This window comes from Melanaphis sacchari, unplaced genomic scaffold (genome assembly GCF_002803265.2).
Source record: "Melanaphis sacchari strain LSU unplaced genomic scaffold, SCAv2.0 Contig50_pilon_pilon, whole genome shotgun sequence".
NCBI lineage: Eukaryota > Metazoa > Arthropoda > Insecta > Hemiptera > Aphididae > Melanaphis > Melanaphis sacchari.
Window position 1 is genome coordinate 248,945 of NW_020271344.1, and position 17,577 is coordinate 266,521.

The 17,577-nt window shown below is 28.6% G+C and overlaps 1 protein-coding gene across 1 annotated transcript; it reads left to right on the forward strand.

Annotated features, from left to right (window-relative positions):
- Window positions 1–5,131: 5,131 nt before the first annotated feature.
- On the forward strand, window positions 5,132–17,564 carry LOC112599398 (protein yellow-like). Its single transcript, XM_025346303.1, has 5 exons — window positions 5,132–5,144; window positions 7,783–8,083; window positions 8,437–8,707; window positions 13,918–14,289; window positions 17,015–17,564. Exons 1-5 carry the CDS (start codon window positions 5,132–5,134, stop codon window positions 17,282–17,284), a joined length of 1,227 nt encoding a protein of 408 aa, XP_025202088.1. The 3' UTR covers window positions 17,285–17,564.
- The last annotated feature ends 13 nt before the right edge of the window (window positions 17,565–17,577 follow it).

The window sequence follows — 17,577 nt, forward strand, 5'->3', positions numbered from 1 at the left end:
CGCCAGTCATGGAGTCTTAACAGTCTGAATAGTCTGATACTGAAAATATTTGTCTGCATTCCATTTATTACGTCATTATTATACGTACAACAATTAGTAATGTATATATAATAGGTCTATTTAAATAAAAAATATTTCTTACTTTTGTTAGCGTTAAACAATCGTGTACCTACTTAGCTAAAAGCGATCAAATTGGTTAATGAAATTTAACAAATTTGTCCACACATGTTTAAATCTCATCACTTCATCAGTCATCACTCTATAAAAAACAAAAAAAATCTGGCAAACGTTCAATTACAGTTATTACTAATTCTCTGGATAATTTATATACATTACATGCATATTTTTGTATATTTGAATTGAAAATCTATTCGTTTTATAACGACGTATTGATATTCTAAAAGTCGGTCTGAGTCCAATATTCAAAAATTTATTTCTTCATGTCTTTACACTTATCATTCAAAACACATATGCAATACATATTTCCGCATGATTATTAATAACAAATAAAATATCATGTATTTGGATCGTCTAGAAAATATATAAAATTATTAAAAGATTTTAAAAAAACTTACAAACTATAAAGATGTTCGGTGACATCCGTGAAAAATAGTTAAAAATATTACATTTAATAATTATTAATGTATTTATACATTAGTATTAATTTTAAAATTAAATTGAATGTTAATAATACGCATAGATTTATATACATATATAATATATGAATGCAAAAACTAACTATTTAATCAATAGATTCTTATATTTTTTTTTCAAAATCAATAAATTAAAAAAAATAATTATGAATTGGTATTATTCTATTAATAATGTATAATACGAATATATATTATTAACATTATATCTGTCTATTAATGATGACCATATTTTTCAGGGTTACAAAAATAAATATTGATATGTAATCTTTATTTTTTAAATTTATTTATTTTCTACAGAATTATATTTTTGAAAATATTTTTATATTAATGTGATAATACATTAATAATTTATTTATGTATAGATTTCATAATTTTATTTAACACATAAAACTTTATGGGTTCTATCTATAATGTATTAATGCTTGATATTATTAATTTTACAATTCGTCACTTCCTATTGACGTAGGTACATATTAAATAATTACAAAAAATGTAAAACACATAATTATATGTAGTAGATAGGTCGTTTCTATGCCCACTAAACAATACGATTTATTTATGATAAAATACGAAGACTCATTTTAAAGTTATTTTAATTCTATGGGTATAGTAGTTATAAAAGTGGTATGTACACAAGCACAATATACCTATAGTCTACACACATAAATCCAATATCGCCTTTTATATTCAGAGCACATTCGTGACCGGTTTATGTAATAAAAGTAGTTGTAACTCCGCGTTTATCTCAGCTGATCTACTATATACAATAAGCCTATCATGGATGTTGGTTTTTTTCTTTCCCGCTACAGCCATCGTATAAACAACAGAAAAGGATTTTTTAGAGGGGCATTACGTAAACTTTCTTTTCTTGTAAGTTGTAATATTTACAATTAATGTAATAAAATATAAAAATAAAAATCTCCAGAAACACCGCCAAAATTCGTAACATAATAACTTGTAACGTAACTCGCATATCTGATCTCCACGATATTACATTTTAAGTCCAAAAGAACAATGATTTGCGAACATGTGAAAAATGTATTTGTTTCCAAGTAGACTGTGGATATAAATGTAGTTATGTCATAACGAAACCCAAGCTATACATGTATAAATGCATTGTATTGCTTAATTTTACACGATTAAAATGTGCCTAAAATATTTAATATCTTTTTTTTTTTTTTATCTTCAATGGTAAATATTTATTTAAAGAATAATATATATTATCATCAGTGCAACAATATTATTAACTTGTCACAAAATTATTTTCATTGAAGAATAAATATTATTATGATCATTGATCAGACTTCAAAATCAATATATAAATGTATGTTAAATGACACAAACTATTTGAATTACTATAATAATAAAGAACCTTAAAATTTTTAGTTTATGTGATACCTACTGGTATAAATGTATTGTAATTAATTATTAGAGTAACCACATGGTGCATGTAGCATAATCCATCACTCATGTGTCAAAATCATGACAGCTCATGGATAATTTAAGCATAATCACATAAATTCAAGTTAAGGTAAATTTAATACATACCAGTTAAAGTATACATCATTTTAATAAATAATAATTACAAACAACTACTTGTGTATTTTTATATGGTAAACGTAAAAACTGTAATACGTATAGTAATACGAAGTAGACACGCTCGCACAACGTATATACCTATATGCGTTTACCTCTTATATTTGCTGTGCGGACGATCTGGACTACTGCCCTCTTATATGTAATGTGTACACTGTACATACACCATTATACATATAAGAATATTATTATATATATCAAATTGACTTACCCTTGTTTGGTTATCAACGCAGGAGTGATGTGCAGGTTTTATATTAATTAAAAAAACACGGGATATACACTATTACTATAAAAACAGAACTTTTATTATTTAACACGTACACAATTTATTGGATAACACAAATATACTTTACATTTAACATATACCACGACCAAAGGCGTATACAGGGAGAAAGAAGTCGAGTCCGAGTCGCCGATGGTCGATGGGTCTCATCCCGGCCGGCAGGGTTAACCCTTTCATGTGAAGATATCAACATAACAATAACTGACCACAGATGTCCATGATCATAATGTAAACATCTGTGTGACCGTATTTATAATAGTATAGTGAATGTATAAAATATTATGATGATGCCACTTTTTTTGTATAACTCGGTTATGAATGGCTATCATTACATACGCTATGACTAAAAAACTACTCATGACAGATAAAAATTATAATATAATGATAACAATTGTCCGCTTATTGGCATTATAGTCTTCATGACATTAGAGCAAATATTGTATACTGTACTTTTGTTTTAAATCGTTCGACTGTTATTGAAAGTTTTCCGTCATACTTGAATAAACTACGTATACCTACAAAATATTTCTAAGTACAAATTAGATTCAATTCACTACCAATAGATAGAGCTACATGGAAGCCTTTAAGACTTTTTTATTTCTTACCAAAATATAATTCTAAAATCAGTTGGCTTATATAATATTTACTTTTCTCGTTCTCTCATTTTTAAATCTAAAAATAAACGACGTAAAAAATTACCATCTTAAGTATAAACTACAAAATAAATATTGTATAATAAATAATGTACATTACGAGTGCTCGTAAATAATATATAATATATAAATATATTAAATATTTTAGATACATACAACATTTAGAGCAGTTCAAGCAGGCCAAGTAAATAAATATAATAACACTACCTGATTAAAAATTAAAAACCTATACCTATGATGATCTAATATTTTATACCGTATACAATAATTATCGCTGTGAAAAATGTCTGCAATGAACGTCTCACAGTATGTCGATGGCAATTTTTTGCGGTAGATTTTTCTATCATTTCGTTTATTACCATATAAAAAGTTTCTTGGTAGTTTTTGTGAAGAGTGGAATATTTTTTCATTCTTTAGTAGCTTAATGGTGGAATAATTTCTATGGTAAAAATCTCCCCCAACGGCCTACAACAATTATTCATTCTCAGTATGTATGTATCAATAAATAAAATATTATATATTGAGTATGAAATTTAAGAACTAAAAATAAAAATAAACGCATCGCAAATATTAAAACATTTTATATTAATATCAATGTACATATGTTTGTGATATTATCATCCATTGGTCACCGGGACACTCCGTCCCCACAGGTATGCTACTGCATATCATATATTTTATTTCACATGGCTATCTAAAATGGAATATAATAAATGTATGATTCGTTGGAATGTTTTGGAAAGGTCCACACCGGACCACATACACGTTATTTCGACTTATACGGAGTACTTATAGAATTAAAAAATGTCCACTATAGGGAGTTTTCCACTATTGAGAAAACCTCTACATAGTGGACATTTACAAGAAATTACTAAATGTTCACTATAGAGAGATGCTATAGAAAATTGGTTATACACATACACACACACACACACACATATATATATATATATACATTGAAATTGGTATATATCGAAATATTAATTTATTATTATATATATATGATATTTTGTAGTAAAAAGTGGATATAAAAATTGTAACATAGGTACGTGTTCACACAATGTGCAGCACACAACTGATGACCGAACACATAACCGAACTATTTGTCATTTTTTGAATAGGAAAACCTTTAGAATAAGATAAAATATAAACAAAATGTATGAAAGATAAATATAGTATTTTTATTATTTAAAAATTTTCGATATGGTCCAGATCTACTATTAACAGTGTCCATTATTAAGAGGTTATAACTCCTATTATGTGTATACATTTTTGCCGCGGAATTTTAAAGTGTCCACTATTGGGAAGGGTCCACTATTGAGAGGTGTCCATTAATAGAGGTTTCAGTGTATATAATTGTAGTTTGTAACACCGTTTACGACCTTCGCACACTTCTTTGTCATATCATGAAATCTGCTGAAAATAAACCAATAAGATTATAATATTTTGTTTAATCGACCTTGCCGTGGTTTTAGCGGAATCATTGAAATAATTAAATTTTAGAATATTGATATCATGTAATAAAGAAGTGAAAATATTTTAAGTTTTTTTAATAACCGTTCAAAATATTCTAACTTTGTGTTATAGACATAGGTGTGCGAATATTTTGTCGGTGTGGGGGTGAGGGGGAGTCAATATTGTAAGTAACAGAAATTGTTGCTAATTATTATTGCATTTTTAAAGATAAAAAGATAATTTTAAGATATAAGATTGCTTAAAAATTACAATTTAAGATATACTAAAATAGAAGAAAAAATTTAGCTTACAAGAGAGGAAGCTTCTTCAATGTTATTCTTGTACGCACTGCTATAGGTTATAAAAATTTGTTTTATAATATGTAATTGGAGTTTATAAAAATGTTTTTTACATGTTTAAATATTTAGTTTTAGTTTTATTTTGCACTTACGTGTTCGTGCATATTTCTTTACATTTGTTATATTAGTAAGATGTGGACACTAAGTTAGTATTTTGAAATTTATATTTAATTGATCTTTATATGTATAAAAACAAAAATAATTTAAAAATTTATCTTTTAAGATTTTGTTATGTAGATTATATTATGCAATAACTGTATAACAATAAAATTGAGTTATTTACCACTACTGGCACTATATTTGTAAAAGTATGCATAGTAGGTATTTACATACAATGCAGTAAAAATTAATTAACCAGATTTAATATTTATGTTTAAAAATAAGAACTATAAATTTTCTTTGTTTCATGAATTCTAAGATTTTTTTACCATGCTGTTATTAAATTACGACTTTCTAAAGTTAATTAAATTATTAAACTAATATTATAACTTATAAGTAAATATCTAATAAATATGTTTTTAATATTATTATTTGTACACAAATTACTTCCTCGTAGGTAAAGAATAAAAAATTTGTATATATATTTTTTTTATCGTAATTCAGCCGCTGTATTTTTTACACATAATTCGGTATAAAAGATAGATTCATTGTGTAAGCTAACACCCCAATAAAAATATGCAAACAGTTACCATTTAAAAACCGGTTTTACATTTCCATCAGTATGATTACCTAACACCCGGACATTCGTTCAAATGTAAATAAAGATCACTTAGAATTAGAAATGAGAACTTTCGCTTCCTTCCTGTGAAGTGCCACCTTCACTGACTCAAGTTTTATAGTATTGGGTAAACGCATATTCCGTAACCTATAACCTTTAAAGACACTATGATAATAATAATGTTATTATATTGAAATAATTGTGAATAAATGATTAAACTAACTAGTTAAAGTAATTAATATTATTGATTTTATAACATCGGCGGTATGGTGACCTTAAATATACGTAAATGTTAATGTATATTAAAATAAAAATTTAAACTATGAAAACACCAAATATTAATTACTTACCTATATACTCGGAATAAAATATAATAACATAGGTTTACCTACTGTACTTGACACAAAAATTTTCATATTTGTAACCATGCAATATCACTAATATCGTTTTTTGCTTATCGATATTTTACCCAACAGCAATTTATTATACATTACACCACTCGCATTGTATTATAATATTATAAATAATTAATTAAATTTATGCTAAACAATATTGAGGCAATGCAATTTAAAATTCATTATAATCCAATCCGGTTACAAGTTATTATTCAATTGAGAAAAGGAAACATTATTACATATTATTATATTATATACAATTTACTTACTGTATTATGTTACAGTGCACTAAATATAATATTTTGAATAATTTAAAGATAGAGAGACCCACCCATATCAAAATATATGCACCGCGTATGGTTTTCTGAAAGTTTAACCTTCGGAGAATTACCCACAAGTTGATTTTGCCCATTTGTGATGACCGTTCAATATGTATTGATAATATTATGACTAGAACTTTTCCCAAATGCGATATAGCAAAAAAAAGGCTAACGTCAATATTAGAGTACCTATACAAATGTATGTATATAGGTCATAGAATACATAGAATATGTGACCAATGCATCAAATATTATTTTTTAAACTTTTGCGTAAAAACAAATACAAATATAATTAATTTAGAGTCCAGATGTATGTTCAAATGTATCTTGTATAATATTATCTTATAAAAGTGAGTATATTGTGTAGGTATATACTATATACTTCTCTATAATTAAATTTTGTCTTAAATATCTTGATATATGCGCCAGTATATTTTTTTTAATAATTAATAATATTGATAAAGTTTTTTTTTATTAATACTATTATACAAAATAATTTCTATATAATATTATTGTCTTTTATGATTATAAACCATTAATTATTAAACTGTTAAATTTGAATTTATAAATTATGTTTAAAAAAATTGTATTTTAAATAGAATATTTTTTAAGCTTGCTTACAGAAATGTGAATATATTTTCTATTTTTTACATGCAATATAAGTTCAAAAAAGTAATAACATGGTTTTAGAAACAAATAAAAAACTATTTTCGTACGAGTTGATACAGATAAACGATTTAATGCATTCGCGTGCTCGGACAAAGGCCACCGACCACAAGGTCATCTGGAAAATTGTCGATTCGTTTACGAAAAACAAATAGTTAAGTTATTTTTTTATAACGTTCAGTTCTATTACGACGAAGGCCGACCAAGTAAACAAAAAATGATCGATGTGCGCATCGATAATAATAAACGCCGACACGGAAACCAAGAGAACACGTATTTGGATAAATTGCTAGAATTATAAATACGAATGTAAAACGTTCGATAAAGTACATGCTTACAACCAGTAGAACATTGTTGGATTCTCGCAAGAAAAACACCCTCGCTACACACATAATTCGGTACCATTCTGGCATTCTCACATAACACTAGTTTACTATATTATTACCTATATCATAACTCGCGGGATCGATTTTTTTAACACTCCATATTTAGCTTATAATCTGATCTTTAATCCATGCATGAATTATATTTTTTCAACTTTAAATATGATCTTTAATTCAAAAAGATGGTTAGATTACGAAACATATCGAATATTCTGTTATTTAAGCTGGCCTTCATCATATGCGTTCGTCGTTTTGATTCTATGCTTTATCTATTTCCACGTACATTATTTTTACTTTTCAGATAAAGTTTTGGTCGTCGTCATGATGTCTGCGAGCTCATCGTCACTCATGGTTACTGCTCTGCTGATACTGCATCAATTGACAGAATTTACGTGCAACGCTCAACGACAATGCTCTGGTCGATTGCACAAAAATACGACCGACTGCGGCAGCGGTGGACTAACGTGGACTGGCGCCCAGTACCGGTTCGAGTGCGATACGGTGGATGCATTGCTTAGAGACGATGGCCGTTATGTGCCGAGAAACAATATTGCGCTCAGGGCCCAGATATGCGGAAATGACTTGTACTTGGCGTATCCCAGGTTTGTATTTGCAAATGCCTCTACACACGTCGACTCGAACCGAATAAACTCTGGCTCTATATCACAGAAAAAAAAAAATACAATTATTCACAATTTATCGAATTTATGATCGAATGATTTTAGTTTTAGCATTCGATTCTCAAAAAACGAATCTAATATTAATTCTATAAATTAAATACTAATGATAAGGAATTCGACGAAATGATTTCGCGTAAATGATAAATTTTACACAATTTCTATACGTTTGAAACAAAAATTGGTTACATAATCATTTGTAATGTCCATTCTCGATTTAAAAATATCTCCAGCGTCCATATCAATACCAAACGTATGTTATAACTTCACTATTTTAGGTTGCGATCCGGCGTGCCAGCTACTGTGGCCACGACTTGTCTGTTTACTGCTGACGCGTGTGATGAGCCAATATTGACGCCATACCCCTGCTTGTCGGTTCAGGAACAAGGTAAGTCGGGTGACGTGCAAAACGCCGTCGACTTGTACTTGGATGCGCAGGAGGTGCTGTGGGTCCTGGACACGGGCATTGTGCAGACGTTGGACAACGACACTCAACCGCTGAGAACGGGACCACCAATCGTATGGGCGTTTGACTTGAACACGCGCAAAGTAATCGTTTTTACCACTAACATAGCTAAAGATAAACTCTACATAAAAACCCTGGGACTTAAAACCAACTCACTCATTTCACTTTTAAACAAGTTACCCTTGAACCGTGTCTGGCATTTATATTTGCATTACCATTTTATTACTTGTTCGTTACATTATGACAATAAAGAGATAGCTTTTGAGTGCAAATTCGTACGATACCGTAGCAAAATGAATGGACGATAAAACACTATTATTTTTAAATCAAATATAGTACCAGTAATATAATGCAGGTATTAAAAATGTTGATTGTCTATAACATTAATTATACCTACTGAAAACAGTGTTATTAACTTATTATTATTCCATGTCGAGATTAGTGTAAGTTTATTCAGCGTAGATATTAGGTGTATGGAAAAAATATCGATTTTTCGGCAGCACACCCCTTGTTTTAACTTTATCATCATCTTACGGGAAAAGTTTCAGTTTATATACAGAGTGATTCGATTATAGAAAGCCACGCAATATTTTCAATAATATCAAGAGTGTTAAAAATAAAAAATGATAACCTTCGAGATAGTTTGGATAATGGTAAAAAAATCATCCACTCAACAGTATATTATATTATAGGCACATAAATAAGTCATATACGGACTACAGCCCACATTTAGGTACGTAAGAATTTACCAATATATTTAATTATTCATCATGATATAGCATAAGAGCGCTGGATTTGTTATACCTATTCGTATATAACTAGAGCGTGCTAATAAGAGTTCTATAGGGTTCGTTTTATAAGTTTAATTACTCTATGCAAACCCCACCAGTTCAATACCGATTCGATCGAACTTGAAAATATTTTATAACGTTAATTACAATTTACAAACCACGTCGGGGTGCGGATGTGATGTGGAATAACGATATCATTGCGGTAATACGTTCATTTCGGTATAATATAGGGTGATCCACTTACACGACTACAATTATAATTTTTCACGTTTAATATAGACTGTAGTGTTTATGACATTATATTTTCACATGAAAATATATTTTTAATTTTAATTTTATTATGTTCACGTGTCTATATTATTTTCAATGTCATAATCTAAAGTTGAATTATTTTCTAAACATTTTTATGTACAAGTAGGTAAATAATAGTTGAAATATTAAATGAACAAAGTAGTGTATCTTATAAGTTTTTTAGGATAGTGTTATAACAGTACCACCTATATGTACAAACTATAATATATAATTTAAAACGCGTATTAAAGAAACATGAAATTTAGTAGTTATACCTAAATGAATCACCCCGTATATAGAGTAGTTTGTGCAGAGTAAATGATTAATGAACTAAAATGTAGAAATTCGATTTCGTTCGAGTGGCAACTATACGACCATGTACCTATAGTAGAGTTTGGGTAACCGTATGACTGATGCAGCTCGTTAAGCCATACGCATAGCTGATCTCGTCGCCGGGCGTGAACGTCAACGGGTGTTGTGCAACGTTCCATGTAGTTTAATAACTTTTATTTTTATTTCTCTCACACTCTCGACCACAAGAGACATATTGTAGGAACTAGGTAAACGCTTACATGTACAAATCTATTCAGGAACTGACCCACAACAAAAATACATTTTAATAATGAGTTCGGTCGATAATATTATATATCTATATGATATACACCGATCGGGACGATTGTCTTTCCGTAAGTTTCGTATTATTATTAAAACACGTTTGATCTCTGCTTATTGAATCAGCGTAAATAACAATAACGCTGGCGTAAAATAATATTAAGTATCTGTTTGACGATCGCATTTTAGGACTTCATAATATATATTATAATAACGCTTTACGCTATCATGAAATCCTGCAGGATTACTACTACAGCGAAATGTTCAGCATAGGTATTCGATTTCATGTTGTTCACTTGTTTGTGTAAAATATTTGTTAATTATAATCTATAATTTTCAAACCATGTGATTATTAAATCGGGTATAAAGAGTTGGTAAACAGTTTAACCTCGAGTTCTTATAGTTTAAGTACAGTTAATTAAAATATATAACACGTTACAAAAAAAATATTATTTTTTATTTTGCTTTAAGGTTTCATCATCGGTTTCATTTATTAAATAGTATAGTACCTACGTAGCTACGTTTGTTTAAATACATTCGCGTTATGCTCGCATTTTTTTTAATTTTTAAATAAAATGTAATATTAAGAATCACGTTGTACTTGAAGAAAATTTAAATGAAAAGAATATAATAATAATATGCTTTGTTGTTGGAATTGAATTATTTTGATACAGTGAAGTTGTATGAAGGATCATTAGTCATTGCATACTTTGTACTCAGATAAGTTAAAAATATATTATTAGCAAACTACTGACTTTGGTATTACAATTATTTTTAATATTTTAGAACAATATTACATATATTTCAAATGATCATAATATTATTAATTAATTTACTTTAAATAATGTATATAAATAAGTTTCTTACTATTTATCATACCTGACTAAGAAAACTGCTATTGATTATCTACTTTTGAATAGATATGTCAATTATTAATGTTTGAATGATTTGAATCATCAATTTTATTCTTTTAATTACTTAAGAATTTTCTAAAAATGTATGTATGAATTTTTTAGTAGGTACTTAAACTTTAAATCTTCTTTAAACATTTGTTAACTTTACTTATCTACATGTATAATATAAAGCTCCAAACTCTATTGATTTTAAAGTTAATTTTTCTTGCCGACTTTTCTACTGGACAAATTTCGTACACATGTTTGAGTCAAAAGAGTTTTCCGTATTTTTATAATATTATATAGATAATAGTTACGTATTAATAGTGTTAAATGATTATTGGATTTAATAAAAATATTTGCCTCATGCAATAATGATTAATTAAGACCGTCGTGCAGCCGTGCAATTGTCCAAAGACACGTATATTTTAAAATTTGACTGACATCGTCGATTTCTTCCAGCTTTTTAAACACGAATCGTGTTTAATCAACTCAATCAGTATTTTCGAAATTATATAGTTTTCATAATGAAATTGAAATATATGGCACTAACAAAATGTAGTTGAGCCAACCAACGTTCAACGAGGTTAAACGTAAAACGTCACTGGCAGATTAACATAATAGGCCCGCGGGTAAACGCTTATAATGATTTTATTATTAGCAAATTTTAATTTTTGTTGGCCCAAAAAGAGTTTCATCTTTGGAATAACATTTGACCAAAACAAACGCTATCATACACGCCCATATACATCGTTCGTATATGCGATCTATACGTTGATGGCTCCGAGGCCATATACAGTGAAAGTAGGTCGATAAAGAATCGATATATTGCAGGCGTCGATGATGTCCAAAAAACTAATTTCGATGTTTCTGACATGCTCATAACTGATAATGTATAGTTGTACCAGCCGCGCACTTATCAAACAACGGAGTTACATGGCAGACGCAATGGCTACGTTCCACTATAAGGCAAAGTTTAGATTAAAAGCACTATGTTTGTATAGAAATATAACTTTAGACAGAGTATTAATAGTTTTCTAAAAGATTACCTACTAACCTTCGAGATATAAATACTAAATAATAAAATCAAAATAATTAATAAAATATAGTATATGAGGGCTCTCACTTACAATTTTTAAATCAAAATAAAATATGAATTCATAACTATTGCATAAATAATTTAATTTTGATTCTTAGAACTACTCTGTTTTTCATCACGAGCTTAAGAATTCGGAGACATTGCCAAATTATCATTTCCTTAAAGGTATTCTACACATTTTAACTGATTATAATTAATATATCCATTAAATATACAAGTAATTCATAATTTCATAAAGATTACTCACTCCAATTTAAATTTGAATAGTACATTTTTTCAAATTTTAATTTTTGGAATTTTTTAAATATACTTTTAAACCATATATTTCATATTTCTGTGATTTTTTTTCTACCTAAGAAGTATATTGTGGTAGTACAAATTTCTGTTTTTCAAATGAGAATCCCTCTTTTTTATTTTAACTTATGTACCTATTAGATAATTTTTTGAAAACGTTATTGATGTATCTAATTAAAAATGTGAACCAATAGTTTTTCAGTTATTACAATTTTTACACTAAGGATAATTGTCCTTAAAAATGGTTTTAAAAAAAATCTATGTGATAATGAATCTAGTATTGATTATCCTTGGAACATTTTTGCATGTTATAAATATTAATAAGGTTCATAAGTAATAACTAATATTTTTCATACTATCGTATCTTCCAAACTCAGAAACACAAGCACCTATATTATCCATGGTGCACAAAGTTAAGAACTTAAAAATTAATCGTTCAAATTTTAATTTAGACACATTAACTAAAAGTTTTTAACTAAATAATTTATTGAAGAAAAAGGGGAGGTCGGAGGTCATCATTTATAATTTCTGAAGTTAATTTCTCCTTAGGATATTCTTTAAGTAATAGAAAAAAACTCAAGAATTTAAAAATATGGTTTTTAAGCATAAAATTTAAAAATCAAATTTTGAATCAATGCATTATTGAAGAAAAAAAGAGCGAATATGCTTGTTGAATCATTCTATGTAGCTATTTTAGTATGAAGTAAATAAATTATAAACATATAAAAATTTTTACAAATACATTTATTAAAATAGATACATCTGAAATACTTATTTATATTGACCGTATCTATTTCTATTTGAATACACATGAAATTTATTTATTTACTTTTTATGAGATGCATTATAATCAGTCTCATATTGTTGAGGGGTTTCATCTTGCCGGAAATTATAGGTATTTATTTATATTTAATTGAAATTTTATAGAAAAATAAAACACTAAAAATTAAATTAAAAAAATTTAAAAAAAAACATTTTAGTAGCAGAAATATGTAAATAAAGTAAATTATATAAATTAAATTAAATTTCGTAATACACATCAAATAATTTCAGATTTTTTTCTTTTTTTATACGGCAGAAATTTTAATCATTCTTGTAGATTCTACCAGTGATTTTACTTGGGCATTGTATGTGAATAGGTAACAGTAATTTTAATCGCGGTTATCATTAATTTATTCTTTGCCATTTTATAAAAACTTGCTCAATAGTTATTATTCCTTATAATTACACCCCCCGCTCATAAAAACAAAAAAAATTTATAAATACTCCACTGCTGATAAGTGATAATATAAACTAATAATCGATGTTTACAGCTCTTCGAAAAAATCGACTTGACGTGCTTGACGACGCCCATGAGTCGGCTCCAGAATCTAGTTGTGGACTACGACGACACGGACAGCAAGTGTTACGTGTACGTGTCGGACGCGGCCAACCGAGCAGTAATTGTGTACGACGTAGTCGAATCAAAGGGATCGCGAGTGGTATTGCCCAAGGAGATCGCTGCAGGATGTACGAAACGCGACGTCCTGTATGTGGCGCTTGTCCGGGCCGAGTGCGGGGGAGGCGCTGCGGCGCTAATTGTCACATACTTGTCGGGTATCAGGGCGTTCACGGTTCGGACCGAATACTTACGCCGAGGTTCTGCTGGCAAAGTGACCGATTTGGGCGTCAAACCAGATAGAATGGTGAGCTAACAACAGCCTTGTCACGCGCACGATATTATTATTATTATTAGTAATATTAATATAAAACTATTATTGGAACACAGTTGTGCGGACGAGAGGACGTAAGCTATAATTTTGTTTTTTTACCGATACAAAAAAAACGTATGAGATCAAAATAGTAGTAAGACATATTATACATTTCGAAAGTATTGTAGAAGTGTTGTAAAAACAAAAATAAATACGGGTTTTTTACAACACTTTATTAACGATTGTTCTTGAAACTATAACATACACAAGGTCTTAGCAAACGCGTAGCTTTTAAGGCGTTGTGCATAGGCATGTTTACTTTCATTCCTCGCGGGCACGATTTAGCAAAAACACATATTATTTTAGTTAGTAGATTAAAATATTCAAAACAAATTAAATATATGTACGAATAATGGCGAATAAAATTTTTAAAAATTTTAAAATCATCAATAGTTTTATTAGTTTATGTCGTTTATGGTATGTAAATATTATGTAGATGCATATTATGTACACTTCTGTATGTAGTCAAACGTCTTTACTTTTTTTAAACCAAACCACAGGAATTACTTTTATTTTTGTATTAAGCGTGTTTAAGTCATTTTAATGGAAATTTATAGTGTTAGTATGAGGGGATTTAACGCGGTTTGGAAGAATCTTTGGGTAAATTGCTAAACAAAAAAAAAAAAATCCCACAAGAAATAAATAGTTTTAACATATTTTCTTTACAATACATGTAAAAAGCGAAGTAATAGTCGCTACCTCTTATTGACATCAGTAAGTTTGAGGACTGCAATTAGTACTTTACTTTAATTAAAAAAAAATTACAGGCAAGTTGCAATAGCTGTGTTTTTTTTGTGATTCGTCAGTGTGCGTTATATTTAATAGGTAATAATTATTAAGGGACTATGTATAATTCTCATGACAATACAAATTTAATATATTGTTTGAATTAAATTTATGTACCTAGTTACTTTCTGAATTATAAATTTAAAATTTTTTTTTTTCAATTTTCATTTCCTGAGGAGACGATAACATTCTAAAATACGTATTATTTTATAGATAGAGGCATATTTTTTTCTAAATAAATTTAATAATTCAAGTCAAAAATTTCTATAATTTTAACTTAGTTAAAAAAAAACCCGAAATAGACTATTAGTCGTTCAGCAGAAGTTTGTTGTCTTTTTGATAAAAAAAAAAATAGTCTAAATCATGATTACATCAGAAAATGACTACGCTTGTAAGTATTTTTCTTATTTATCCGTTTCCGTTCCCTTTTAAGAAACATTATCGTGTGTAAAATTGTCTATGTATCGAAACTTTCAATTTTTTAAACGTGTGCGTGCATCTTGTGTACTTGTTTGATTGTATGCATAGTAAGTGATCATTATTGTGTGTACTGTGGTATAAAAAAGATATAAGACACGCACATATCATTAACTACAGAAAAACATTTTTCACCAAAAATCGTGTACGTTGTGTCCATCGTACCATGACTAAGCTAATAATGGCATAAAAAATGTGAAAACAAACTAAAAATTTCATGTAGTTTACTTTTGATTGATTATCCCATAATTTTTTTTAATTTCGTATAATTACTGTTTAAAAACTCTTCAATTTTTACATTTTTGAATAAAATTTAAGTAATAAGATTTGACATTAAAAAAATAATATTTGTGTATCATCGATCTCAACTTAACTTCAAAACAACAACATAACAAAATATTTTAACCCAAACATATATGTATATCATAAATAAAACATAAATTTTTATCAAAATTAAAATTTGTCCAACTCAAAGTCTCACAGTTTTTTAAGCATTTATATCCATAAATACCACTTTATATTTAATGAATACAATCCCCTTTATGTCTTATGCAGATTACAATGAAATAATTTTACACGAGTGTACACGTGTGACTATAATTTAATGTATACAATTATTATAATAATATTTCCTGGTACTGCAGCTGTTGTATCTTGTTGAATATAGTTATACGTGTATGCACTTTTTACCCAAATGTCCTCATCGTGTTTATAACTTAAATCGTCGGTGTTTCACCAGTTAAAACACGTCGCACATAATTTATTATACTTACCTCTATTTTTTCCACAGATAATTTTCAAAATATTTTTCCTTAGGAATATTGATGTTTTTATTTTCACCTTTATTTCCGTTGAATGAATAATAAACTAGATGAATCGCGCCCAGATTATAAAACACAAAGACTAAGTTTGACAAATCTTGAAACGATCAGCATATAATTTTATTGCATTCCAGTTTAAAAAAATGTTATATGACCAGTTATTTAAAATTAAAATTTCTTTTTAGAATACAACTAGTCTAAATAAAGAAAAATTAAACAGACACAAGATTATCGAAAAACAAAATTACATTTAAGAAATATAACCATTTGATATCAACGCAATAAATCGACCTTAACATAAAAATTTAAATGTGTATCAATTTTCTATGATATTTTATTTCTATATTATTTACGATTAAAGATGACATTATATTCTTAAGGCTCATAAATCATAATATACCATGCGTAATTATAATAAATAATACTTATTTAATAGTTATCAAAAAATATATATGTTTAGATATTTTATACTATAATGTGGCTAACCTTCTCGTGGTGTTTTCCAGATAATTCTAATTGAATAAATCATAAATGCATAATTGAAAAACTTCATTAATAACGCTCTATGGTTTCAGGTGATTTTAGGTACGGACGGAGGCACAAAACTGTTCTTCCGATATGACGCTTCACCCGAAGTGCAGAGCTGGGACGCGGCTCGACCGTTCACTGTGGGAAACTTTTCGCCGGTCTATCGATCTACCTCCTGTTTCTTGGCTACTCAGGTGATGGCCGATCGGGACCGGAACCGGCTCATGGTGCTCGAGTCGAACTTTCCGGACTTTGCACAGAATACCGTCGGCTGCGGAATCGTGCAAAACGTTCGTGTACTCGAAGGATGCTTTTAAGTCACGTTTGCAACTCTTTCAACCACGCGAAGGAATCTGTGAAGAGTCACTTGACGACATTTACTATCTGAAATACTGTGTCAGATTTTAATAAATTATATAAATCAGTTTTAAATCCACGAAATAAACTAACTCAATTTACTAAAGATTTATTAACATCGTTGATAACTCCTTATAATGTATCTACTAAACGGAATTATTTACATTCACCAGCGTAAACTAGACGGTATAATTGAATTTTATCGGGAGTCAATTTAGCGTCCGATGTTAGTGGGATAAAATTTACTGCGTCT

What these genes read in the sequence shown, in the direction of transcription:
- LOC112599398 (XM_025346303.1), top strand. An exon ending in TTGACTTGAACACGCGCAAA is followed by an intron (nt 8,708 to 13,917) that starts GTAATCGTTTTT and finishes CGATGTTTACAG; the next exon opens with CTCTTCGAAAAAATCGACTT. An exon ending in GCGTCAAACCAGATAGAATG is followed by an intron (nt 14,290 to 17,014) that starts GTGAGCTAACAA and finishes CTATGGTTTCAG; the next exon opens with GTGATTTTAGGTACGGACGG.